This window comes from Pseudopipra pipra, chromosome 1 (genome assembly GCF_036250125.1).
Source record: "Pseudopipra pipra isolate bDixPip1 chromosome 1, bDixPip1.hap1, whole genome shotgun sequence".
Classification (NCBI taxonomy): domain Eukaryota; kingdom Metazoa; phylum Chordata; class Aves; order Passeriformes; family Pipridae; genus Pseudopipra; species Pseudopipra pipra.
The window spans coordinates 155,930,962-155,958,680 of NC_087549.1; the positions used below are offsets into that span (position 1 = coordinate 155,930,962).

Consider the following 27,719-nt stretch of genomic DNA (forward strand, 5'->3'; position numbering starts at 1 on the left):
TTGCCTGCCACCTACTCATGCTCCTGTAGGAAAAACAGGTAGGAAAAAGAAATGGTGGGAAGTAGTTTCGGTTTGTTTAGGAAGTGGTTTTTGGCTTCAGGAATGGTCTGAGGTTCAGCAGCACCAAGTGCCCGGGTGCTGTCCTTGGGTCAACACAACCCCCTCCAGGGGTTGGCTGGGGCAGAGTGGCTGTAAAACTGCCCAGTGGTGCCGGTGACAGCGGCTGGACATGAGCCAGGTGTGCCCAGGTGGGCAGGAAGGCCAATGGCACCTGGGCCGTACGAGTCTCAGTGAGGGCACAGACCCAGGGCAGTGCCTGTCCCTGTGCTGGCACTGCTGAGGCACCTCCTCAAATCCTGGGGGCAGTTCTGTGCCCCCCACAAGAAGGACATTGAGGGGCTGGAGTGTGTGTAGGGAAGGGAATGGAGCTGGGGAAGAGGCTGGAGCACTGGGAGTGGCTGAGGGAGCTGGGGGGGCTCAGCCTGGAGAAAAGGAGGCTCAGGGGGGACCTTCTGGCTCTGCAACCCCCTGACAGGAGGGGGGAGCTGGGGGGGGTCGGGCTCTGCTCCCAGGGAACAAGGGACAGGACAAGAGGAAACAGCCTGAAGTTGTCAGGAAATATTTCTTTACCAAAAGGGTTGTGAAAACCTGGCACCAGCTGCTCAGGGAAGTGGTGGGATCACCATTCATGTAGGGATTTAAAAGACATGTAGACATGGTGCTTGGGGACATGGTTTAGTGGTGGCTTTGGCAGTGCTGGGCTTATGTTGGACTTGGTGACCTTGAAGGTCTTTTCCAACCTAAATGATTCTGTAATTCTATTCTGTGATTAGTAACTGGACTGTGTTCCCCTTCACTCTTAGGGTACTATACTCATTCTAGAAATTGAGGGTGGAGAAGGGGCCTCTCTGCTGCCAGAAATGCCAACCCTTCAGGCTCCATTATGGGACATGCTATCCACTGCTCCTTTGGGCCCAGTCTCCAGCTGTCTCTCCTTCCTAACATCAGGTACATGGGAGCAGAGGGCCCCTGTTTCAGTGGATGCTCCCTCCCCAAATTGCAAATCTCGACTGTCAGTGCAGTTTTTTCAGAAAGATGGGAAAAAGGTTGTGAGGGAGGAAAGACTGTGAAAAGGGACGGGGTGGCACCAGCAGTGCAGTGGGCACTGTGTCCTGTGGCCCAGGGAACTACCTTGCTGCTCCTGCGTGGCTGCAGATCCCACCTCCACCGAGGTCCCAGGCTGTAGAACCTCTCTCTGGTGAACTGGCCGAGGTGGCCACAGAGCAGCAGTGGGGAACTGCTGGGGCAGCATCCATGCTTACCCCCCAGCTGTGCTGACCTGGCTGTGCTGACCCTGGCCATGCTGACCCCAGCTGTATGGACCTGCAGTGGCCATGCTGACCCCAGCTGTATGGACCTGCAGTGGCCATGCTGACCCCAGCTGTATGGACCTGCAGTGGCTGTGCTGACTCCAGCTCTATGGACCTGCAGTGGCCATGCTGACCCCAGCTGTACGGACCTGCAGTGGCCATGCTGACCCCAGCTGTATGGACCTGCAGTGGCCATGCTGACCCCAGCTGTACGGACCTGCAGTGGCCATGCTGACCCCAGCTGTACGGACCTGCAGTGGCCATGCTGACCCCAGCTGTATGGACCTGCAGTGGCCATGCTGACCCTGACCCTGGCCATGCTGACCCCAGCTGTATGGACCTGCAGTGGCCATGCTGACCCCAGCTCTATGGACCTGCAGTGGCTGTGCTGACCCCAGCTGTATGGACCTGCAGTGGCCGTGCTGACCCTGGCCATGCTGAGCTGTAGTGACCGTGCTGACCCCGGGTGCACAGAGCTGCTCCCAGGCTGACAGCAAAGCTCGGGAACACAGCGGGAATCTGCCACGTGCTGCTGTCCGGCACTGCCACCCTGAGGCCTCCAGCGTACAGAGCCCGCCTTTACAGACCCGTTCAGATGGACACTGGCTTTATCAACCAGTTTGTGTGGAAGCACAGGTCTAGACCACAGGAAACCCAAGGAGAGGAAGGAATCAGTTTTACTGCATGTTAGATCAGTGAGAGTGAATTGGAAGAGCTACAGAACAGGAGAAAAGATTTGCAGGCATACAGAGGTGTGTAGGTTGGCAATGTCATTTTAAACGTTGATATCAAAACCAGATATTAGACATAATCTGACGTATTATAGCAAAATGCTTAAAACATTTTCTGAAAAATACGAATGGGAGGATGATTGATGTGTATAACTGGGGGAGGTGATTATGACTGTATAAAGCTCCTTATGATCTTAAAGATGCTGAAATGATTTGGGCACAGTGTTCACCAGTCTCTAAAAGCAGTGGCTGTCTCCTTGGCAACAGGAAGGCATGTGTCTGTTCCCATGGCAATGGACCAAGGCTGCTCAGGGAGGCTGTGCAGAGCTCAGCAGCAAAGGCTCACAGCTCTTTGTAGTTCATACCTGGAGCAGAGGCTGTTGGCACATTCAAGTGCTCTGATCCTGCATCTGAAAAGGAGGAGTGAGCTGCAATAATGTGGTACTGTTCCTGCTCCCTATGTAAAACAGATTGTGTTGTTCCATCTGAGGAGTTCCTTCCTGAGTCCCTAATTGCCAGCATTAAAGACTTCTTTGCAGCCCTCCATAAGAAAAGCAGGACTTTTGTTATCCTGAGAGGCATCAGAGAGTGTCTGATACTGATTCTTTCAAAGGAGTGGACAGACAAATCTGAAAAACAGGAAACAAAGTAAATGCAGGGTGTCTGCATCTCAGCAATCCTTTCTGGTGTCTGAAAGGAGAAAAGAACTGTGCAGAGGCACTGACAGGTCTACCTGCACTAGATCCACCACATAAGAACTGCTAATACAGTGAAAAAATTATGTGTAATAGGCACCACTTCTAAACCCCCCTGATGCTCTTCTAAGGGAGCAAACTTATATTTAGCAGGTACCAGAAGTATGATGCAAGCATGGTTTGATGTTTTTATCTTTTTTAAATATGAGACGTGGGATGCAGAAGCACTATGGGAACAGTGATCACTTCAAAGAGATGAACTGGGAAAATTATTTTAGAAGTAGCATTTTGCATGCATTTCTATGCATTTCCTATAGGTATTACTAAGCAGTGTTTGTTTTAATTTTTTTTATCAATGGCCTGCTTTTCATTCCAGTAGCTTCTTCCTAGTCCTGCATTAAAGGATAGCAAAATAGAAATATATTATTTACCTTCATTATGCTACTGTTTTGCCCCCTGATACCTACCTGTTAAGGTAAAAAGCATTTTCAGTTGCTGTTCCTGAACTGGCATATATGCTTCCAGGTAAGGGCACTCTAGGTGTTTTGTCTTTGCCTTGTTTCTGCTCCAGTCTCCAGGCTGCGGTTCCTCCCGTGAATCAACTGCATGTTGACTGGGCAAGTTGACTGAATTTCTCGTAATGCTTAAATCTTTCCTGAGAGGAATCATAAAATCATAGAATGGTTGAAGTTAAAAGGGACCTCTGGAAATAGTGTGGTCCAGCCTTCTTCCTCGGAGCTGGATCACCATGAACAACTTGCTGAGTATCAAGTTCAGTGAACTTTTGAATATCTGCAGGGATGGAATGAAGTTGGTCTCTAGGCCACCTTTTTTAAGTAAAAACCTGTCCAGCTGGTTTAAACATTCCCTAATCTTGTCTTCCTTCACCTAGGGCAAGTCTTCCTTGCTCCAGACTTTCTTAGTTGTCTCAGAAGCCTGGGATTTTTGATGGCCAATCTTGCCAGTAAAGAAAGAGGCAAAGAAGGCATTCAGTACTTCAACCTTTTCTGTGTTTGTTCTCAGCAAGTCCCCTCCCAAGTAAGCCCACATTCTTCCATGTCTGTCTTTTACTGCTGAGATATTTGTAAAAGCTTTTCTGTCTGCCCTTCCTGTTCCTCACCAGATTCAGCTCCAGGTGGGCTTTTGTTATCCTAATTGCACCCCTGCATGCTTGGACAGTGTATTCGTCCTGAGTCACCTGTCCCTGCTTTGGCCTCTTGTAATGCTTGAGCTCAGTCAGGAGCTCCTTGTTCATGCATGCAGGCCTCCTGCTGCTTTTGGTTATTTTCCTGCCTGTGGGGTGAAACAGTCTTGAATTTGGAGGAGATGATCTTTGAAAATCAACCAGATCTCCTGGAACCCTCTTCTTTCCAAGGCCTTAACTCAAAGTCAGATCCCTGAATAGGTCAAAGTCTGGTCTCCAGAAGTCTAGGGCTGTGATCCTGTTTTCTACCCTGCTTTGTCCTCTTGTGTTCTTGAAATGCTCCATCTTGTGGTCCAGCCAAGGCTGCTCTGGACCCTCACATTCCTGACCAGTTCTTGCATGTCCAGCAGGCCACCTGTCCTTGTCTGCTCCTCAGTCATCTTCAGTGTGCCCCAGAAGCCTCAGGGATTGCTCGTGCCTCGCTCTGTTATCCCCGCAGCAGATACTGGAGTGGCTGAAGTCTCCCATGAGGACCACAGACGAGAGATTGTGAACTTGGGGATTTTTCCTGCTCTCTGTGGTCTCACTACTTCACCTGCAGCAGGTGGTCCAGAGCAGACTCCCACCACAGCATATGTCTTAGTCTGCCTCCTAACTCTGGCCCTCCCTCTGGCCCTGAGCTCTCAGCTGATTCTCTGTCCGTGCCAAGGTGGAGCTCCGTGTGCTCCAGCTGCACTCGGCTGAAGGGCGGCTCCCCCTCCTCGCCCCCAGCCTGCCCTTCCTAGAAAGTCTGTCTTCAGCCATCACAGCACTCCTGTCCTGTGCTGTGATTGTAGTCACCTTGGAATTCAGTGCATGTTCAGGATGGAAAGGGGTCAGAGAGAGCATCAGTGACAGTGTGTGGATGATTGGAAGCTTCCTGTGAGGAGGGAGAGGTGGGCTGTCACTCTGGGAGCAGACACTGTGCTGTTGTAGGAATCAAGAGAACACATCACAGCTTCACCAGTCTGAAGAGAGGGAGTGAGGGCTTTCTGTCCCCCAGCCAGAGGCAAATGACAGAAAGAGCATTTGACTGCTTCCTGCTCTCTCACGTGCTTTGTTGCAGGGAGGATCCTGACCATTTTTATTCTGGGAGACTGCAACAGGATCAGGAGCTGAAATACTAAGTATTTGAGCTATATGTCATCCATTCTTTACCAGCTGCCAGACAAAACACTCATTCTCTGGGTGTTCTTCAGGGCTTTGTCTTGTTTGAAATGTCAGAGAACTGTGTCCTGCAGGCAGGCAAGAGGGTTCACAGCACTGGTCCTTTGGTAGACAAATGGAGTTGAAGGATAAGGGGAGATCAATGCTAAGCCTTAAAATAAGGCCATAACAAGAGGTGTAGGTCTGCAACTGATTTTTTATTAAATTAATTCTCATGGGGAATTGTGACTATTGACTCTTTGGACAAGACAAGGCATCCTGGAGTTGAGTGGCATGAGAAGTGTGTGGCAAAGCAGGTGCAGGGCATGGTAAAATCAGCAAATGCATCAGGCAGTGATACAGAATTGGGCCTTTTTACTCCTGTTTGTGGCATTTAGACAGTTTCAGAGCAAATTTTTGCCAGTGGCATTCCAGGTGGATTTAAATCAGAGTGAAAAAAGTATTTGCCAAGTTCAGAAAAGACAGAATTGCAGTGGTGTGATATGCAATGGCAGGAGCTTGAACTGGGGAAAGGAAGGATTGACTCAAATAGAAGGAAGTGGAGAAACTGAAAATTAAAAAAGGAGTAAGTGTTAAGAAAAAATCAGCCAAGAGGAATTGTTGATAAAGATTGGATGCAGTAAGAAAGAATCAGTTACATGATAGACAAAAGAAGTTTTTCTGAAGAACAGAAATACAACAAGCTTTTTTTTGTGTTGAATATTTCTTGGGCAAGATTCTGCTCCCTGTATTTCTTATGGTTGGAATAATAGTGATTAACCTTCCGTTACAGAAACTTTTCACTAATTTTTAAAGTTTGTTTTGTGCTTGTTTAGATTAGGTGAATACCCTACTGGAAATTAATGTTCAAGATCTTAACTAAAGGAATTTAAAGAAATATTTTTTTAATTTTCAAGGTATTTCAGACTTTTAACTAATAATTTAGAAAGCTTTTCTCTCTATAACCTTAGCAGAGATTTATGTGCTATTATTTGGCATCATATTTATAACTAACACTCAGTGTTGCTGTATCATGTGTCCATGTACCAGCTTGGCTGTGGCACTGGAGCACTAGGGAATCTCTTTGAAGAAGGAACCATAGTTATTTCCCAAGAGAGAACAGGGTACTCAAAATCCCCCACAAGTGCATTGTTTCTATGGTTTCAAGTTGCAGGCTGGGTGTAAATTGATCAGAAAACAGGTGCCAAGGATGGGGTGCACAGGGTAGGAATTTGGTGGCTATTCCAAACAAGTGTAGCCAGACAGCTGCTGTGCCAAGTCCCTGCCTGTCGGGATGGCTGGAGCTCTCTGTTCCACTGGGCTCCTATTTCCATCTGTTAACTTCATCTGAGAGCTCTAAAGGTCAGAGACTACACTGTTCTTAGCTGTACCTCCTCATACTCTCAGGCATCAGAAGCTACCGAATCCCAAGAATGGGAAGAATTGTGACATGTGGCAGAGGATGTGACATAAGGTGGAACACACACCCCTTCTCCCTCTGACAGTTCATGGCCACGCACAAACAAGCCCTTCTGCTGTGCAAGTTCTCCACCAGAAACTTTTGTTTTGAAAAGCACCGAATGCCATAATGATTCAACTTATGTTTCTTCTGCCTGTGTTTCTTCTACACGTGTTTTGAAGCTGATTTAACAAGTAACTTGTTCCCCCACTCATGCGCCCTGTCATTCCCACGTGCTGTTTCCTGGGGTCACACCGTGCGTTGCTGTGACCCCGTTGCTGAGGGCAGGCTGTTGCTCTAGCTGGGAGCTGCCAGCCCACTGTGCCTGCGCTCTGGTGAGGGAGACAGCAGACAAACTGCTGTGCTGTGCTGGAGCCAGACGGTTCCACTGCTGCCAAACAATGTCGCTCAGAAGGAGCCTCAGTCGAAAGCCCAGCTGGAGCCCAAGCGCCGGGATCGTGTCTTGGGGCCACAAACTGCTGTGCTCGTGGTCCTGTGATTTCATACATGTGTTTATGTACGGGGTGAATGGACTCTGAAAAGATTAGCAAACCATCCTACCTGCTCAACAGACATAGTGCAGTTCTTCCACCTCAGGATTTATCTTCCACCACCAGCTTGAATTTTTCCAGCTTAAATCTCCTGTCTAACACTTTAGGCCCAATTGAGGGGGTTTTTTATCCTCTGTCTTGGCTGGTTGTGAAACTTCTCTAAAATCTTCTTGTGAGGATTTAATCTGCATGTCTTTTACTTCCATCTCTTAGATCTTTGAAGATGGTAAAACAATCTGTGTGTAACAATCAGTTGGAGTCCTTAGTAGCCACTTTCCTTCCACTTGTTTTTATTATTTCTTTATAACCTTTCAGTAATGTTACACACAAATTACATACAAATTATGTTCCTATTAAGAATTTCAGGCATAGGATGATGTTTTACTATATTGCCTTTAAGTCACATTTGCCATTTCCCACTGGCTGCAATTTCCAAAGCCATTGATGTTTGCTGTAATCAGGTACCATTTGAGATTGACTTTTTTGGAGTAACCTGCTTGTAATTGTTGCAATTATTCTGCCAAATAAAATAATTTAAAAAGACATTTGGGCTTGTCTGGCAATGCAGTTTTTTTATGATTACTACTATTCCTTGCTCTCAATTCCACCATGCTCTAAGGCTGATGTGGTTGTATTCCCCTGTTAATTGTTCTACCAGTGCAGTTGAAGTGTGAGCTAGATTTATGAGACAGTCCATGCCAAGATTGCTCTGTTTTCCTTCTTTGGTTCTGTGCTTTCTCCAGCCTCCTAGTGCTCAGTTCTTATGCAGCTTTGCATATTAATACATCCTTCAGTCTATATTTACTTACTATTGATTTGCTTAAACTATAGGCACTTTTCAAATGATTTTCAGTGAGAATAGGACATAATTCCTAGCATTACTAATATTAATCAAAACAGACTTTAAATTTGTTTTTCCTGACAAACAGGCAGTCCTGTAGGTTTTCTTAAAATACAGAAGGACAAGAGTACTAAAGGCAGTTGCATTTACTTGCAACTAAGTCCATGCAAGGCTAAAGAATGATTTTTAAAAGAGAAAATAACTGAGCACAAGGAGCATGTGCATGGTATGAAAAAGCATCCTAAGTTTATTAACCTACTCTTTCTTAGATAACTAATTTTCTACACAAAGGAATTAATGTCTTAGTTGTGTAGACTTGGGTGAAGCCTTTGATACAGTGCTATCTGAAAATCTGGCTGAGACTCAGAAGAGAGGTAGTAGCAGAACTGCAGCATAGGTACAGAGCTCAGTAAAGAAGACACAAAAGACATTGCAGTTTCTTCAGGATCTGCCTTGGAATTGATGTAATTTAATATTTTCAGTAATGCCCACAGCACAAAAATAGGCAGTCTAATAACTAAATTTGCTGCTGATGCAAAATAGATAGTTATAGTTACATGGGGAGAACCACTTGACTCTCAACTGCACAAACAGAAAGCAGCTGCTATCTGGTGGTTGGGGTCCTGTCCCAGGAGTCAGCACTGTACACAAGACGTGGTCTAATGGCAGTGATTAGGAAGGAAGAACAGCCCAGTACATCAGTCCATGCGTAGGAGAATGCGAGGTTGTCACTGCCAGGATGCTGTGGAAGGCAGCTGTGGGCCTAGAGAGGCTTGGAAGATTTCTGCTGGTGAGAGAACTGTTAATGCCACACAAGGATGTGGCCTGGAGACTGGAGGTGCAGTTCTGTCTGCTCTCATTCTAGCCAGGTTAACTGGCACTGACAGGAAAAAGGCTGATGGAATGATGAGAAATGGGCACTCAATTTTAAGAGAACAAATAACAGTTTCACTTGTTTAGTCTGACAAAAGGAGGAGTCGAGAGTGGGTGTGACTGCTGTATAGAAATGCTTCAAAGCATAAACATCAGACAAAAAATTAACCATTAAGGATAATGTTGGTAAAATAATAAATGGAAATAGCTACATATACAAAACTCAAGAATTCATAGCAGCTGTCCCCTATGAAATTAAAGTGCTGTGCAATAAATTTATGTCAGAAAGGGTTATATGTGACATGGTTGCTATTGATTATACATAGAATCAGAGAATCCTAGAATGGTTTGGTTTGGAAGGGACCTTAAAGACCATCCAGTAGATAGGTTGCTCCAAGCCTTGTCCAGCCAAGATTTGAATACTTCCAGGGATAGGGCAGCCACAGCTTTTCTGGGCAGCCTGTGCCAGGGGATCGCCACCCTCACAGGGAAGAACCAGCAGTTCCCAGTTGCTGACCCAGCGGTTCCCTCAGCTGTTTCCTGTCAGTGAATGACAGCAGGTGAATCCTTTATGATGCTCTTACAAACGTACCCCAAAGTCATCGTTCTAACCATCAAATACAGGGAAGATACTTACTTTTTGGACTAGGGGCAGTTGGTTTGGAGGTAGTTGTTGATAGGCGTTTTCTCTGCTCCACCAGGATTTCCCACCAAGAATTCCTCTATTTCCTTCACTTTTGAAAAACTGAAATCCATACTGCTAGCTCTTCTCCTTGCAGGACCAAAGTCTTCCTACTAACCTCTCACACTCGGCTCTGCCCTGCCCTAGGTCAGCAGATGGGCACTGTGGCCTTGCCTGCAGAGCTCTGGTTCTTTGCTCAGGTGTGTGAACTGTGCATAGCTGTCCCTGCACAGGCTGTGTAAAGGAGGTTTGTTGAGGTGAAGGTAGAATAGGGCTGGACAGCTTACCATGAGGTCATGCAGAATTGTACAGAGCTGGCTAAAATACAAGTATGGTTGATGACATGATAATTCTGATGACTCATTATTTTGCATCCTACAGTATTATCTATATATTTCCATCTCCTGACATCCCTGCTGTTGCCTTTGATTACTTTTTAAATGGTCAGGAGGTAAATTTGTCATTATCTCTCTACCTCTGCAGCATAATGTTTGGAACCTCTGAAGACTGAGACAAACACTTTTCTTTGCCCTCACTTATTAATTTTTTTGCCTTTATTTCAAGTCTTCTTTCTTTCTCGATGTGTACTGCAAATTGCTTGTGTTATTTCTTTGCTGCAGACAGATTTTAGAAACAGTGGAAAGGCCTAACACAGAAAGAAGGGTCTGTGGGACAGTGATGCAAGATCTGGGAGTCCAGGAGAGAGGAAAAAGCCGCAGTATAAAAGCTGTATGGCACTTGGGAATCCCCGCGGATAACTGGTAGCATTCGGCATATGCATATTCCTCATTCTTACATTGCCATTACAATCAGATGTGTACTTTTTCCCCCCAGAAAAATTTAAGGGACCCTTTTTGATCAGTTTAGACTTTTTTGCATGAGATCTGTGAAATCTGTCAAGGGAAACTACTGTGCATAGAAAAAAAAGGCTTATCTTTGTCTTATGAAATTCCATACAGTTTCCATAGGGAAATAAGGCAAAAGGAACTTCTGGAAGTCATCTGGTCCTTTGTCCTGCCCCAACTCAGAATTTACACCACCTGCATTACTCTGGACAGATGCTAGTCTAACCCGTTCTTGAAAGATCTTTGGCAATGGAGATTCCCATCCTTGCTGGACAAACTATCCCAGAACATCTCTAGTGTCACTGTTGTGCTATTCCTTAATATCGAACATAAATCTTCATGGGAGAAATTTTAATCCATTATTTCCTGTACTGTGTGTATGGGGAGCAGCTCTTCCCTGTATTTGCAGCACCCTTTTGGATACCTAACGACTGTTGTTTTCTCTTTATTTTTTGGGCCTAACAGTTCTTGTCACTTACTGTTCTCCCCTGAACCATGCTGCTGTTTCCCACATTTCCTCTAATGCTCAGAGATGCAAGTGCAAAGGCTGGTCTGGTTGGGACACTGACAATTAATACCACAACAGGATTGCTTTGGAAGAGTTCCTCCGCAATTCTGGCAAAATTTAATTTGCAGCCTCAGGGAAGTGTTGAGCTGGGACAGCTTGTGCCCTAGAGAGCTCAAGGGATGCAGGGAAGGAGGAGAGACAAAATGAGGAGAAAAAGAAGAATCTAGAGTATCGTTGACACTGCTTATGCTGCCACCAAGGGGATGAGAGCAGTGGGGCAGCATTCCTGCAGTTCCTGCTCTTCTGTGGGTTTATCTGCTTATTTTGTGTCAGTGTCATATTGATAACTCACATTTATTTTATGATCTATTATAACCACAGATATTTCTTCAGAAAAAAAAACTCTTCAGCCAATTTTTCCCCATCTTCTGTTTAGACAGTTGTTGATTTCTATTCTGATGTGGAACCTTGCACTGTTTCTGATTGAACTGTGGTTTGAAAAAACAGGACGTATCTCCAGGTTCTCAGGATTTAAATATTCTCTTGTAGCAAACCTGTAACCCCTCCAAACCATATGTTGCTAGGAAATTTAATAAGCGTGTTCTCTAGTTGATTATCTGTACTGTTCATGAGCATATTGAGTAATTTTGAACTCAGGAATAAGTGGTCATTCCTTTAGACTAAGCAGAGCCTCAGTCTTCGGATATTTTCTGTCCAGTTTCAGCATGTTTTCTGTGCCATATTGCATCAATTCCAAAACTGTTGGGAATATTTTGAGTTTCAGTGAACAGAGTGCTGCTGACTTTAATGAAAACTGGATGAGGGAAACCATGCCTGCTTAAGGAAACCAGCACCTTCATGTACTTCTGTAACTACCCACAGATCAAAAAATTGCAAACAGCTGCAAGTCTGTGTCCCTAAAACAACAACTTGGTTCTTCTCTTTTCTAACCTGACCATTGCAGTTTAACAGCCTGAAAAGCCTGAGTAACAGCACAGAAATAAAACCAAAGCACACACACCCAGCAGACCAGGTGGGCTCTTGGGGCCCCAGGAGGGACTGAGGAAGGATGTCAGCCTTTCTCTGAAATCAGACAGGCTGGGAACATGGCATGAAGTGAGCTGGTAGTGATCAGCTGGTAGTGACCTGCTGGTAGTGACCAGCTGGTGGCATGAACTGACCCCAGTGCTTGCTCAGCCTCCAAGAACCAGTGGAGAAACACGAGCCTTGTAGGGAGCCCCATGGCACGGAGATCTTCCAGGCGAGATGGCTGGGTACTTGCAGCAGTTGGGGAAGACTTGGGTTGAACCATGAACTTTTTTAAAGAACGCTGACAATTATTTCCTACAGTTGTATGAAAAAAAAAGTTGGGAAATTAGAAAAACATTTTAAAATTAAATTATATGCTGTTTCTCTTAACATGGGAGAAGACATTCTTGCACTGTAACCTTTACCCATTTGTGCAAATGCCTGGCACAGTAGTTTTCCTGGACACTATTGTGGAGGGTGGAAGAATCACAGGAAATGGGTTTCATTCTCAGCTAGGTGATGTTGGGCAAGTCACTTCCATCCATTTTTGTACCTTATTTTCCATTTGCAAAACAAAAGAGCTGCTTCTACTGATTTATTTTCTAAAGTATTTGGAGAACTAAAATCATACTAAGTTAGAGTTGAGTTTTTATTAGTACATGATTTATTTTTTTTTACTTTTACGCAGTCTATGGCTAAAGCGAGTTTGCCGATCTTTTATTGTAATGTCTGGCCTTGGAATTTGACGTTCCAAGACTGTGTTTATTCGATGCCTGTTAAGAACAACCAGGTAGATTACAATACATATTGTATGGTTGGTGTTCAGCTGAGATTCGTAGCAGATGTCCTCCTGCTCCAGGAAGCAATCAGTGCCTGTCGCCGGAGATGGGGCAGCTGCGGCTCATTGTTGTATCTAGTGCTGAGGAGAAAAATAAGAAAAACCCGCAGCCAAGCGCACGCCCCGGCGGGGGGACAAAGGGCCGGGGCTCGGTGCCTTCGTCCGTCCCGGGAACCGCCCAACCCCGCCCTGTCCTCCCCGGCCCCGGCCCGAGCTCCCTCTCCGGCGGCGGCGCGGCCCCAGCCCCGCTCTCGGCCCCGGCCCGGCCCCGCCTGGCGGTGCTGAGGGTTAAGGCGCCGAAGGGGTTAAGCCGCTCCCGCCCGCGCGTCCCCGCCGGCCCGCGCTGACCTTCACGGGGCCGCGCCGGGCATGCGCGCGCCCGGCGCGGGGCCGCGCTCCGCTGGCCGCGGTCCGGCTCGCCCGGCCCGACCCGGCCCGGCTCGGGGCCAGCGGCCCGGCCCGGCCCCCGCCCGCCCGCCCGCGGCGCGCCCGGGACCGCGGCCGGCGCACGCCCTGCCCGTGCCGGGCGCGCCGTTGCCATTCGGTGCCGATGGTGCTGGCGGCGGAGCGCGGGGGGACGCGAGGGGGGACCGCGCGCCGCGCCGAGCTCGGAGCCGCCGCCGCCCCTTCCCGCGCCGGGCGGGCGGGGCCGTCACGGCGGCTGCCGGCCCGGAGCCGCTGCGGCCCCGCCGTGGTGCCATTTCGCGCGGTGAGGGTCCGCACGGCGCCCCACGAGCAGGGGAACAGCCGCATCCGCACAGGCCCGGGCCGGTGACTCGCCCGCCCGGACCGCCGGCCAGTGCAGCCTGTGAGGACAATGCACGGCGTCTGCCGGGAGCAGGGAGGGGGCTCACACGATGGGAGCCAGCATTTCTGTGTGAGTCTGGGATCTAAAACACATAGCCGATGCCGGCCTGACACTGCCTTGCCAGCCGTGCTGGCGTGTAGCATCAGAGTCGTTTAGGTTGGAAAAAAACCCTTCGGATGAGTTAATCCAACATTACTACGTCCACCAGACACATAGCAGTTGGTTCCAGATTACACGTGCCTTTAGTTCAGCTAGAACTGCAAGAATAGTTGTAGCACTGAATAAGGCCATGTTACTTAGCTTAGCATGTTCCTTCTGAGGGGCTGAGAGGGGCAACAGTGCCCACCCTCCCAGAATTTCTGTGATTCCTATGGGTCTTGCCACCAGTAGCACTTGGATTGGGGTGACCCTAAAAATCAATGGAGCTCGCTGTCTCCATCCCCATGTGCAGAAGGCCATATGATCTTCATGGCTTGCACTTCACTGCTGGACAATGCAGTGTCTTTTCTGTGCTTCTTTTCATTACTGGCTGAGGGCAGAATTTTATTTATTTGTTTCAGATACGACTCTCCTCTGTTTGCAGTCTTGCCAGAAAAGTCACAGCCCCCATACAAGAGTTTCAAGCAGAGGAAGAGAATAAACCCCTCTTGTAACCTGGCAACATGTCGCCCGTCGCTGTGCTAGGCAGGCCGCGGAGCATCGGCCCCTGCGAGCCGTGGGCACGGGGAGCTGTGGGAGCTGTCGGGAGGCAGAGCGGTGCCCCAGGCCACCACTGCGGGCTCGGCCATCATGGAGGAGCTGCGCTCTGCTCATGGAATGGCCGCCGTGCCGCCAGCGCCGCGCTCGCCCCCGGCCCTCCAGGGCCGCACGGGGGCTGTCTGCTGCTCTCTCCCCCCTTCCCCTGGGTGGCCCGTGGGCTCCGTTCCGAGCAGCTTCCTGGGATGCCACACGCTGTTGTGCAGGGCTTTGTGTGACAATCGGTGAGCTGCTCATGTCTCACGGCAGCTGTGGTGTTAATAGTTTGTCCGTGCCTGTCAGTCACCTGGGGTCTCTCACGGATCTGTCGCAGTGGTACCAGGGCATCCCGAGGGCGGTCACTGGAGAGCGGCGGTGGGCGCGGGAGCGTGGAGGCGAGTCGGGAGCTGTGCCGCCATGCTGCCCCTGCCCCCTCCCTCCGCCGCTCTCACACTCTTTCTTTCCCCTCGCTCCCACATGCTGTCCCTCCCTGTTCCCAGCTCCTGCCTCCCGCTGCTTCTCTCTCTTGTCCAGAGGGGTTAGTTCTCGTCTCTCATGCTGGAAATGCTGCCAGCAAATGTTTCTGTGTGCTGCCTGCCAGGTCCCTGGGGAAAGGGCCTGGAAATGCAGTGCGGGAGGAGCAGTGGGAGCAAGGGAAAACCATTGTTTCTCACTGCTCGCCTGCTGCATTTTCTAGTGGGAAAACATCTCTGTGAGGTGCTGAGCTCTGTCACTGCTGGAGTTGCCCCCTCCCCCTTCCTCTTGCCCCAGAATTTCCTATCCCCAGTGCAGAGGAGGAGAGGCTGCAGCACCACCATGGAAAAGCTGAGATGTGTTTTCAATTTGCCTCCTGCTTATCTCTGCTGTTTGGACAGAGAGGTTTAAAAAGCTGGATTTTCTGTCCCTGCAGAGTAAACAGACAGAGCCCGGCAGCACAAACTATTTCTGGCTTATCAGTGGAGGAATGCAGCAGCTGAGGCTGAGTGCGAGTGGGCCGTCAGGAAGGCCCTGAAGGGGCCCCCTCCCCACTCCGCGCTATTAGAAGTGTGAGAGCCCAGCAGGACTCAGAGGGGAGAGTTGGAGAAAAAGGCAGAAAAGGGAAAGAAAGAGGAAGAGAGAGAGTGAGAGAGGCTGAGCAGACCCTGATGGCTACAGACGAAGTTACAGGAGGGGCTCGCAAAGCTACGAAAAGCAAACTTTTTGAGTTTCTGGTCCATGGGGTGGTGAGTCGGGAAAGTTAGTGAGCTGGCTGGCTCTGAATAGAGGGATGAGTGGAAACTGGAGGCTCTGTGCTGGGCTGGATCGGCTCCTGCTGTGTGCTCCTGGGGCGCTGGTAGCTGCCTCGCCAGGAGAACACTGGGGTCTGTGGAGCCCCCAGCATAGGCACTGATTCATTGATAATATAGGCTTGTGTCTGGGGGGATGTGTGCTGTGCTTTTTGCTGTGATTCTCCATGAATGGCGAATAGCATGCTTTTAAGTCTGATCATGGTGCAGAATCTGCACTGGATCTAACCCAAATGGGCTTGTAGGACACTTTGTTCTGTAATCAAACTTGTGTTTTGAAAAACAATTCTAATGAAAGCCTGATGAAGCCTTGTGCTGCTGCCTCTGGTTCTTGTCTCCAATCTTGGCTCGTATGTATCCTCTGGCTACTTAACAGGTGACTTTCAGGGGCTTGAAGAGATTAGCTCTGCAGATCTGTAACAGTCTATGGGAACTCACCCACGAGAGAATTTCAGGGTGCCATGCTTAATTAAAGCAATCCTTCATGTCTTTAAAAATGTTCCAGTTTATGTTTAAGAATCAGGTCTTCGATCTCCATTTAAGGGGAAATGCTAACCCTGTTTTGCATTGGAAACAATGTTCTTTAAATGACTCTTGTGTTTGAGAGCAGTCACCATTTATAACATTTGGATTTTTGATATTGATACACATTTAACAAACAAGGCTGTTAAAGAGCCCCAAGGAATGCAGATACTGTTTGAATACTGATAGTCCCCCGTGTTTCTCTTTTGAGGAATCTGGCACCTCCTGTGACACCTTTTTGAAGACATCAGGTGGGGGGGCTCTTGTGCAGAGATCATAGAAGTCTGTGGCGCTCAGGGCAGGCTCCCGAGTTGTCTTCGTGATTCAGGCTTACTCCAGCTGTGCGGGATCTTGCGCATGTCCTGCAGATCCTGGATGTGGTGGGACTCGAAAGGCTAAGAACTTTGAGGGGGCATTCTGTGTTGGCGAGAGCCGTGGAGAGGTGCTGTGGTGCCAGTGCACAGGACAGCCTGGTGGCTCTTCGGGGCTGATGGAGGGCAGGTGGGCAGGTGGGAGCAGTGGTTTTGCTGGCGACATGTGGGTTCATCAGGGTGGTCTGGATCAGGATGGCTGTATCTGGGCAGAACCGTAGGAAAGTTGTGAGTGTGGCAGATGGGATGGCTTTGCCTTTTCTACAGTTTCTCTTGACATTTGCCCACCAGTGATCTTGTTTAGTGTCAAGAAGAGCAGCAAAAATAGTTATGTGAATCTGCTTATTCCACATCTAGCTGGGCTTCATGTGAAAGCAGCACGGAGGCCTCTTAAGCCCGGGAAATTTTAATTCATAACAGAATGAATATAGCAGAACTCATTTCCATTACTTATTTGGATGCCAGGAAAGTCTGCCTTTTCTGCCATGGGAGTTTTGTTGCTAGTGGCATCTTACTTGAATGTATGTGTTAGCCTGGAATATCTGCATGTGTTTGTCATCTTCCTGCTCCTTGTTGCTGAGGCTTCTTGGCTGTTATTCTGGGGCCTGAACATCTCTTGTATCACCCTCTCTTCCATTCGCATCTCCCTTAATTCTGCTTTGTTGCCTGGTTTGTTCTTTCCTTTAGTTTCTTCCTGATCTCAGGTTCATTTTGATCATAGCACGGGTTGGGGTACTCACTCTTCCATTATTTAAAAAAGATGATAAAAGCTATAACTTCATTTTATCTCTTCAGGCCTTGTATCCTACCAAATTAGAGAATGTGCCATGCCAGCCAGTACCTTGAGTTTACATAGTGCTGGCTCCTGCATTTAATTACCACCCAAAGTGTGTCAACATCTAAATTAATTCCTTGAAAAATCAAGTTACATAGCAAACTTTAGTGGAATTCCTTGGAGTCAGATTCTGCTTTAATTTCAGGGACCAGTCTTCTCTTCAAATGACTTACTTTTATTCTATCTATGATAACATTATTTAATTTGATTATTGAAAATTATTTTCTTTACCCCCTCAAAAAATCTGGAGAAGCAAATAATGGTAGAATGTTGAGAGAAATATTTTTTTGCTCTGTGGGCACTTAAATGAACAGGGTAATTCTGCAGCATTTCCTAAGGGCAAGTCAGCTTCTGGATTCACTTGATCTTTCTGAAAACATATGTTCCTTTGGTAAGGTCACTTTACCCTTTGCTCTTGTGCACCTGATCCTGCCTTTGTTCTTTTCCATATTGCCAGCTTAGAAGATGTCTTCTTCCTTGTTTGTCCCAGGCAAATAGGATCCCCCTGAATGGTGAAATCTCTTAACAGTTAAAAATCTCAAGTTGGATGCTTCATTCTCCTCCTGCTTGAGTCGTTAATAGTTTGTTACACCTCTAGTTAGCACTTGGGCTCTTAAAAAGGTTAAATTTTCTTTCAGTTATTTATTTTTACAGTGCTTTAAAATGTTTTTTACTCCTATTTCATTGCTTTGCACATTGTTTTTGTGGGGAGAGATTTTTTTTTCCCCAAAGGCTTTATCCTGTATTTTGTTCTTTTTTTCCTTCTCTATTTCTAGCATTTTTATGGATAAATATGGCTTTAATCACCTCATTTATGTTGATTTATCTCTTTATTGATGCGTTTTCTGCTATCCAGTAGTACCTTTCAGGCAGTCTTTATGACATCTCTCTAGGTGTCCAGCTGTTGCCTTATATTTTGTTGACCAAGTTATGAATTTTTCTGCAAGCCATTCCTTTCCTCAGTTTCCTCTATCCCCTAGGCCCTACCATAGGCCTCACTGCTGGCTGAATCCCTTCAATGGATCCTACCTTTGTCTCCCTCCCACCCCCATCTTTTTTTGTTTCTTTCTTTTGGTTTTTTTTCTTACTCAAACAGGTATCTGCCCGTTTAGCCCTGGCAAGGTCCACGGTGCAGGTCTTGTCAAAGCTCTTGTCCAGACATCTGTGCTCTTATGACTCGATTGCAGCCCCCTTCCCTGAGTGCCCTGTGCTGGTGACCTTGCCTGTGTCATCTGCACACAAGACCTGCTGAGAGGTTCGTTTTCTTGTCCTGTTGTTGTGACCTTTTTAATCTGCTTCTGTGTCCTTTTTCGGTTCCCACTTTATCTTCCTTCCAAAGCCAATCTTCTTGCCTTTTATTCACTAGATCCCCCTGTAAAGGTCTATGTCCCTCTCTTAACTACCGAGTCATAGCTGTATTTACAATGTACTTGCTGTCAGTTCAAATCACCTTCTTTTTCCCATAGTCATCTTGGTCTTTGTCCTCTGTGCTATGCTTAGGAAGCTCTCTGTGGTAATATAAGTCCTCGTCCATATTTTTTTTCTGCTAATAGGTGTTATTTCATGATTCCTGCTAATCTCTACAGTTTAGTATTAGTTACACACCAAGATTGCTAATGCATACAAATCTGTATATAACTGATGTGACTCCTTTGCTTATCCTCAGTCCTCTTGTTTGCTTACCTACCTCTCAAATCTGGTCATAGAATTTCATGGTAAATACAGAAACTATCTTAAATGAAATGGCATTTAATACAGCGAAAGAAGGTTCTCAGAGCATACCAGCATGTAAATAAATATTTAATATAGTGATAAATAACTTGTTGCCAGTGTTAGAACAGACAAAATGACAGGTCTGATGCCCCAAAGATAGGTATGGAATGTCTAATAGATTTATCAGTGATTTGGAAAAGGGGATGAGCGATGAATTTCATAAACAAATTTTGCATCTTCTGATATGTTGCTGGGTTTAAATCAACTGTCACCATTCAGGAGGAAGGCTTGGATGTCCTGTGATCTGCCTTAGTGCGTAGCTAATAGGAAGTCAAGTAAACTGTTAGCCTAATTGGGAAGTGGGGCAGGGAATAATGCAAAAGCAATTGTAAATCCGTGGCGTATACTTACAGGAATGTTCTTCTGATTTTGGTAATCTGTATGACTAACAAGCCAAAAGAATGGGAACTTGGAGGGCAGTAGTAGTGGGAGGCCCCTGAAGACTTCATCAATAAGAGAATAGGATTTTTTTGTTTTATTTGTGGTATCTAAGCATAGAAACTGATTATGAAGGTTGTAAAATCTCTGTCACTGGAGATTCTTAGGCACTGGTTAAAGAAGTAAACATCTTTCAAAGAGGATGGAGATACTGGTGATATTTCTTTGCGACGAGGAAGGACTGGATGACATCAAGGACTTGTAGTTCAGTATATTATAAAAACTATGTTTGTTTTATTAGAATGGGAAGAACTAAAGATATTTTCCCCAAATTGAATGGTGATCTGTTTTAAGTGGGTAAAAGTGACTATTTCTTCCAGCCAGTCACAGATTTGTAGAGATCACTAGTAGAAGAAGCGAGGTGAGGAGAGTATGGTGAGGTTGGAAAAAAAGTAGAGCTTTGCTAATGAAAAATATCCCACTAATTTTTATACTGTCATGGATATCGATACTGTCGTGTCAGAGCATAAGTCAGCTGACACTAGAATAACTAGACAAGAGCGTCATGAACTGTTGGTTTTGGACAGTTTGTTCCACTTCCCTACCACAGGGCGGTTCTCTCTGTGAGGGCATCCTCTGGGAATGGGGCCTTGAACAGAGGCACTGGTTTGCCGTGTTGGGGTAAACAAGGAGATGTTTGGGGAGTGTAGGGCAGCCTGGAGAAATCAAGGGACCTTACTGCAGGCAAGGAGTTTGATTGGGAAGGTACTTGCAGGGCACTGTTAGAGTGAAAACCTTGTACAGCATTTAACTGTGTGAGCAAGCTGCTGGTAGAGACTGAAGGTTTGTCCTTTCCTAGCCCTGGACTGATTGCAGGCTGACAAATAGAGAAAAGTTCACATATAATTAAGAAAAGAAAATGATATTAATTCTAGCCAAGGCTTTAATAGAGACCAGTGTGATTTTGTGCAATATGGGCTTGTTAAACAAATTTGAGTTGCTGATTAAAAGAACTTGTATTTGCTGATGAATGTAGGTGCACAGACGTAATTGATATGTGGGATGTGTGAAGTGCACTTCTCTTTTTTTAAAAAATAAATACTGTAGGAATAAAAAAACAGTCACACTGGATCATTTAGCTCAGTGTGCCTGGTTGCAGGGAGCATGGAAGGCTGCATGGAAGTACAGGAGCATGGCAAAATCTCAGTGATTCTTCATACAAATACTCTGTGATTTGCAGCTCAGGAGCTTTCTGACCCAAAGCTGCCCTCTGTGTAGTGCCTTTATATGGATTTTATTTATGGACATTAGTCCAATGACGTCTTCCTTAACCCATATAAACTTTTAGCATTCAGTGTTTTGTGTCAGGAATTTTTTAGTTTTGCAGCTTATCTTACATAAGGAATTACCTGATCCTGCCAGCTGTTGTCTGATTCTTGTAAGGGAAGAGACAATGAGGTCTTGACCAGCCTCTCCTCTCTCAATGCTCCTCTCTCACGATGCTGCAGAGCTCTGTTGTTCCTCTCCCTCCCAAAGCCATCCTTTTCACAGAGCCAAGAGGCACATTCCTGTGGTTCCCTTCCATACGTTAGATCACAGCAATGATGTGATCAGGTCTATTAAAGCTGGTGGAACTCAAAGCTGATCTATAGGGTTTGTTCCAAAGAATGTGGTTTTTTTCTTGGTTGCATCCAAATGTTCCACTTGAGGTTGGTGGCTGATTACTCTGAGCTGTGAAGAGACACTCATGAATTAGAAGGATGGTCCCTGACATTTGTCTTGCGTTACAATTCACAGTTCTGTAAATGGGATGTTTTCTAAGTTAAAGACTTTTGGATTGTCGTGAACATTATATAAAAAGGGGTGGAACCTGGAACACTTGGACTTCTAGGTTGTGAGAGCTTTTGGAAAATGGAGAAAGGTGAATATGGCAGAGAAGCAAGAATTGCAGTACTGAATCTCTAAAAGATTCATAAACGTTAAAGAAAAAGGAACTTACGAGGTAACATCTGTAGTTACAGGGGAGGAGAGAAGCCTTGTACAACTTTTATTTCTTGTACTTCTAAAAGTCCATTTTGAAATAACACATCAAATTGGGAAACAATTTGTGCAGCCAGAAACCTGTTGCCATCAGACAATAACAGTCTAGTTTAAATTTCTTAAGGGTTCCACGTACTTCTAGCGACCCATTCTTGCCTCCAGACAGCATCTGATGTCTCCTCCTGCTTATGTTTATGCCTTCTAGAAGTCATAGAATGATAAAATGGTTTGGGTTGGAAGGGCCCTTAAAGCTCACCCAGTGCCACCCCCTGCCATGGGCAGGGACACCTTCCACTAGCCCAGGTTGCTCCAAGCCCTGTCCAACCTGGCCTTGGGCACTTCCAGGGATGGGGCAGCCACAGCTTCTCTGGGCAGCCTGTGCCAGGGCCTCTCTACCCTCTCAGGGAAGAATTCCTTCCCAATATCCCATCTAACCCTGCCCTCTAGCAGTGGGAAGCCAATTCCCACTTGTCCTGTCACTCATGCCCTTGTAAGTAGTCTCTCTCCATGTTTATTGTAGGCTCCCTTTGGTAGCTACTGTAACACCTTGACAAGGTCTGTTGTCTAGCCAAGGTAGCTTCTATTTTTAGTTAAAAAATATGCTGTTTGAATACTTGGTGGTGATTGTTCTCAAGATCTGTCAGTGTCTCTTCAACAAGAATCCAGAGGCTGTTCACCACGAGCCATCAGAGCCTGCAGTGTGGCGCCAAGGTGGATGGAGCCTGTCAGGACAGGACATTGCTGTAGGTGCAGCTCAGCACTCCACTGCAATGCAGCGACTCCCCACTCTGTTCAATCCCTTTCTGAGGATTTTGTAGGTGGTTTTGATTTTCTTTTCTTGATTCTTTCTGTCCAGGGCAGTGTTTGTGCAGAGTAGTACCTGTAAATGGAATCAATGTAGGTAAAAAGGAAATAGGTCTATGGGTAAGAACAGAGATGTGCTGGGGAGAGGAGTCTAGGGTAGATGATTTCCCAGGAAGGAGGATGTGTCAGTGCTGTTTGACACTGCAGCCTTCCCCGTGGATGCTACTTGATTAGGACAGATTCCATCCCTCTGAGGAAGAGGGGAGAAACAGATCCTAACCCATAGACAAATGCACCTCTAAGATCTCTTTCAAAAGCCGTAATGATATTGGAATACTCTTTAGTATCAAGACTTCCTTTTTTTAATGTCAGTATTGTAAAAAATATGACATATTGTCCATCACTATCTTGACTTGCACATGCATTTGAGAGCAAAATAAGCTATTGGATAAGGTAAGGTACTGCTTCTATGTTCTTCTTTTATAAGAGTTTAGAGAGAGAAAGCATTTCTGTGTCTTGAGAGTCTGGTGGGCTTGCAGCAGGGAGGTGGTGTAGTGAGTAATGCTTTATCTCTGGGTGATATCGGAGATAGGAACATGAGAACAGAGGGGAAGAAATGAGGCAGTGGAGGGATGAGATCAAACGTGCTTTTGCTGTCTCCTTGTTCTCATGTTTGTCTTTTCTCTACATTTCTCTATTTTGATGCTTTACAAAGGGAACTGAAGAAAGTTCAAAGATATCAGACCAAGACTGAGAGTAGATTTGGCTTTCTGACTTGGTTCTCCAAGGCTTAAGATATCCTTTAGAGCAGCAGCAAAGTGGGCCTGCAGTTTGATCCATGTGGCCAGTCAGTGTCCGTGGCTGTGCTCAGGATCCGGGCTCTTCTGAAAGACTGTCAGTGGTCCCTGGCTGGCTGACGGGCAGCAGCCAGCCCAGTGGTCTGCCCTTTGCTGGAAGAAGAAGGCCACAATGTGTGGCTTGACAGATGACAGAGAGATCTTAAATGCAGACTCAAGAGAGAAGCATTTTCTGGACCATTTCTGTCTGCTGACTCTCCCTGGGTCAGAGGGTGGGGGCGAGTACGTGGGAACGGAGCAGTGTTCCCTTCCAGCCGCTCTCGGAGCTCTGTGCTCATGGCAGAAGGCGTTTCCAGCTTTGCTCAAAGCTGCAGTTTTGCCTATTTGCTGCCTGCTGCTCTCTCCGTGGCCACACCCACCACTGGTTTCTTACATGCACACTTGCTGAATTCACCTGAACTCACCTTCCTGCGCTGGTCACTCTCATGCCTCAGCCTTGCTTCTCTGTCTGTACCAGTTATAGCCCATACTGGTTCTTTGCTGGTCATGCATTCCCCTCCTTTCTCTGGTTTCCTTTGTAGATACAAGCACAAGGAGGGTCCAAGACGTGATCAGGGATGGCACTGAACTGGAGCTGCAGTGGATTTGGGTGGTTGATAGGAGATATAGGTCCAAATTATATTTAAAATTATGTTTTAATATATTTAATAATTAAATATTTAGAAATTATAAAAAGGATGAGATAAAGATGAAATAAACTTTTTATTGTTATTATTTAACTTATTAACTGTGCACAAACCATTTTCTTGGTTTATAATGAAAGCCACCTCCAGTGGCTCGCATACCCTCAGGGGTGCAGGCACCCCCCTTTAGAGACCACTAGTATACTGCTCCCAGGTACTTTCTCAGTCTGTAACTGTTGTGCCAGGTATGTCTTCCATGCCGTTAGCACCCCTTTGGAAGGGGGTTCCACAGCCTGATAGCCACAGTGGGGCAGACTCACCCCTTCGGTGGTCTGAGAGCCTGACCCCTCTGCTGGTGGCCGGGGTTCACTGATCTGACAAGGGCAGTGAACAGTCAATCCCCAGCTGCCCTCTCCAGGCCACACCTGATTCTGCAGAGCTCTGGCAAATGCCCCCTTAGATCGCCTTGGATCACCTCTTTCCAGATGGAAAATATATTTACTGCACACAGCCTTCACACGTGGGCACACCATGGGCAGTGGCACACTGATACTCTCTGTTCCCCCCATTCTCATTTCTTTTGTTTAATGGCTTTTTTTGACCTCTAGTAAGCAGTGAACCGATATTTTTTTTCTGGAAGTGTCTGTTTAAACAAGATCTTGCTTCTGCTGGGCAGCAGTCAGCTCAGGGCCCATTGCTTTCTATGTGATACTTGGATTGTTTTTTCCCCATGCACTTCAATATGTATTGAAATACATTTGCATCTTCCTTTTAAGTGTTAAATCTGGCTCATAAAGTCCTTCTGCAGTTCTTTGAAGCTGGCCTTTGTCCCTACTAGTGTGAATAACTTAGCTTTACCAACAAACTTTTTCACTTTCTTGCTTTTTTTCTTGCCTTTCTTTTGTTTTTTTTTTTTTTTCCCAGGTTGTTAAGAATATGCTGAAAAGCAGGAGGCCCAGCAAAATTTTGTGTGTGCCTTCATTTTCAGAACCAATTACTTTTACCTCATTTCTATCCTTTAAACAATTATTTATCCATAATGGATTCCATTGCCTTTTGATTTCCTTAAAAGACTTTGTAGACGGACTTGACTTTCAAAGGCCTTTTGTGTATGGTTATTTTTATTCACATCCTGGTTCAGATGCCTAGAGAGTGTGTGTGTCTGTATTTTTGCATATACATAGACATATAATAAACATCTTGGTAATTCTTAGTATGAAACTAAGCTCTTCTCTCTGTTTTAAATTGCATTTTAGAGGTGGTAATTGTTTTACTGATGTTTTTCCTTGATGACTATAAACTCGTAGGATTTAGAATTGGGTTTACTGTGTGTCTTGTGCAACGTTAAGCTTGTGATTTGACCCAAAGTGTCTCTCCAGAGCACGCTGAAGTCAACATAAATGTCAGGGCTTTAGAATGCCTACGGGGCCTGCTGACAAACTACCACATCCATTCCATTGTTTTCCTTATTTCAAAGGCTTGATCAGAGACGTGACCTTTTTTAAAGGATTTGTGTCACGTTATGAACTTACGCTGCTCTCCGTTGTTGGTGAAGGAGAAAGCTCTTAATGGAAAATGTTTATCGCCGTGTTTCTGTGTTTTGCCTGTGCTGGCTCCTGTCTCCAGCTGCTCAGAGCCGCCTGCTCGGCAGTGCGGAGCCTGCAGTGGGAGCTGAGCAGCTCTGAGCAGCATATGAGCTGCACCACTTTGGGCTGCGCGTCGCTGCCATGGGGCGTTTCCTTTGGGCTGGAAGTAGAGCTTTCAGCTGTAGCGTGGCCTGGATATGTTACTGAACACTGAGTGTTTTCCCAAGTCTAGTATTTTTCATCCCTGTTTCCTGTCTACTTTATCCCTGAATGCCTCTTTATGACGTCCAGGAAACACCAGTCACAGAGCTCATGTGCTTTGTGTTGCTGCTTAGCGCTTGTCAGGACGATCAAAATGGGGAACCTGCTGGAGCCAGTGTCTCATGATGTACAAATGTCCTGGCAGCTGGAGAAACAGGGACTAAAGTGGCTCTTCTTTCTGTTTCGCTTTTCCTCCAGCGCCCTGGGATGCCATCAGGAGCTCGAATGCCCCATCAGGGGGCTCCCATGGGTCCTCCAGGCCCCCCGTACGTCGGAAGCCCCTCCGTGCGACCTGGGATGCCCCAGACTGTGATGGAAACAACAAGAAAACGCACTGCACCACAGCAGGTCCAGCAGCAGCAGGTGCAGCAGCAGGTGCAGCAGCAGCAGCAAGCCACCCAGAACCGAGCTAGGAGGTGAGTGTTCCGGGAGGAAAACACGGGAGGACAATCTGAGGAAGAAAAAGCGGTATCTTTTTAGAAGTAGGTAAGACCTTTAAGATCAAATGAGACAGAGTAGAAGATATACGTATTGTCAGGTTTTTAAAGCAGGAAAAACATTGGCAGATTTTACTTTTTACTTTGTTTGTGAATGGTCCTGAACAAACTGACCTTCACTAATGTCTGATTTTGCAGTTACACTGCTTTTACCTTGCAGGTTTGTCGGGCCATGAATCATTCGAGTATATTTAGCCTTTAGAGTTAACAAACAGTTCTCTTCTAATATAGTACAATTATTGCATTATTTGTTACCTGTTCTGTATTGTTGCTCTGATTCTGACTGGCTAACAGAATAGTTTGTAAATGAGACAAGTGGAAAGAATTTTGGTTGGTCATGTGAATACGGGTACTATGGTCACTCAGGAGGGTGGCCATAAAACTTGCAGTTGTCCCAGACATTCGTACATATAAAGTAAAGAAATATGCACAGGAAGTAATTTCATAGAATTAGAGGGATTTTTATAAGGAGTTGTCTTCTTTAAATATGCTTGCTTTGTATGTTGTTGAGTGCATTCTCTCTTAAATAAGTTAGCTAATTTCTTTTTGCAACTTATTAGACCTTAGCGGTCTGGAGTATTATTGAGTGTGGTCCAAACACATGCAGTCACCTAGGTGGGCTGCCTTTTGCAAAATCATTATAGGTGTATGTACAGCTTCAGACAGTGTTCTGGTAGTGTCATGGAATCCAGTTGTAGGTAAAACGACTCTCTAAGCTCAGTGCTTCAGGAGCCCTGCTCTGTCGAGGTTATATGCCTTGGATCAGCAAGCCAGACTTGGGCATACTTGTATCTGGGATGCATCTGGAAAGGACACCAATCTTGAGAGTATTAATACATTACGGTTGAAAAAGATTGAACACAGAAGGATGTGTGTGAGTGCAGCATATGAGCACAAGCGATGGATGTGTGTCTTGGAGGCCTTGCCCAGCACCAGCCAAAATGCATATTCCACTGCACCTCCCAGGATACTGTCCAGGAAACTGCAGAAAATAATGCCCAGCCTTCAGGCACACAGGGTGGATATAAAGTGAAAAATTGCCCCTGCTGGATAATTAAGGTAAACTTTATCACTAATTAGTTTCCAGGGAGCATTGAAGGACAGTATTTTCTAAAAGTTAATGGCCTAACTCACAGAAGAAAGCAGTTCCCCTCCCCAGTTCTTAACTGGAGTGCTTCTGATTTAGGACCCAGCAGTGATCTCTACTGCCTTGAGCTCAGCTCACACCAATGCTCCCTGGGTACTCAGGAGCATTGTTCCTTCTGCCATGCCTTCCCTCCAGATAAGTGTTGAATGTTTTCCCTTTGTTTGTTTCCACCTCCCTGTCATTTCTCATTCTGTTTTTTCAGGCACACTTTTCTGACACCTTGGGTCCAAGTCTGGGAGTAATTGAGTTCTATGTCTTCTAGCACGAATGGGCCAAGAAGGTTGTACTTGTCCTTTCTTGGCAGGTTTGATGGAGGCAAAAATCTCATTTCTGTAACAGACTCTTAAAGAAATGGTTGAGCCCCAAGTTGTTTGGGGATGTTGGTTTGTTACTTGCTTTTTAACTGCAAACCTGTGGGGGTTTGCAGGTTGTTGCATGTCCCGCT

At 46.2% G+C, this 27,719-nt stretch overlaps 1 protein-coding gene and 2 long non-coding RNA genes across 9 annotated transcripts in view; 1 reads left to right on the forward strand and 2 right to left on the reverse strand.

The window, feature by feature from the left end:
• The window catches only part of SMARCD3 (SWI/SNF related, matrix associated, actin dependent regulator of chromatin, subfamily d, member 3), a 72,739-nt gene that overhangs the window by 9,859 nt on the left and 35,161 nt on the right, over positions 1 to 27,719 (forward strand). For 5 of the 7 annotated variants that reach the window (XM_064640254.1, XM_064640238.1, XM_064640242.1 and 2 more), the window contains one exon: positions 25,829 to 26,046. In XM_064640254.1, coding sequence (XP_064496324.1) covers positions 25,829 to 26,046 — 218 coding nt within the window. Of the gene's footprint in view, positions 1 to 13,480; positions 13,629 to 15,328; positions 15,518 to 25,828; positions 26,047 to 27,719 lie in introns of those variants that run through there. The other 2 variants (XM_064640262.1, XM_064640229.1) reach the window with 2 other exon arrangements.
• Positions 12,555 to 13,336, reverse strand: LOC135405604 (uncharacterized). Its single transcript, XR_010425835.1, has 2 exons — positions 13,100 to 13,336; positions 12,555 to 12,832 (listed from the first exon to the last, which is right to left on the reverse strand). It is a non-coding gene; the product is annotated as an uncharacterized LOC135405604 (long non-coding RNA).
• Positions 22,322 to 23,728, reverse strand: LOC135405612 (uncharacterized). The gene is made up of 2 exons (XR_010425848.1): positions 23,565 to 23,728; positions 22,322 to 22,379 (listed from the first exon to the last, which is right to left on the reverse strand). It is a non-coding gene; the product is annotated as an uncharacterized LOC135405612 (long non-coding RNA).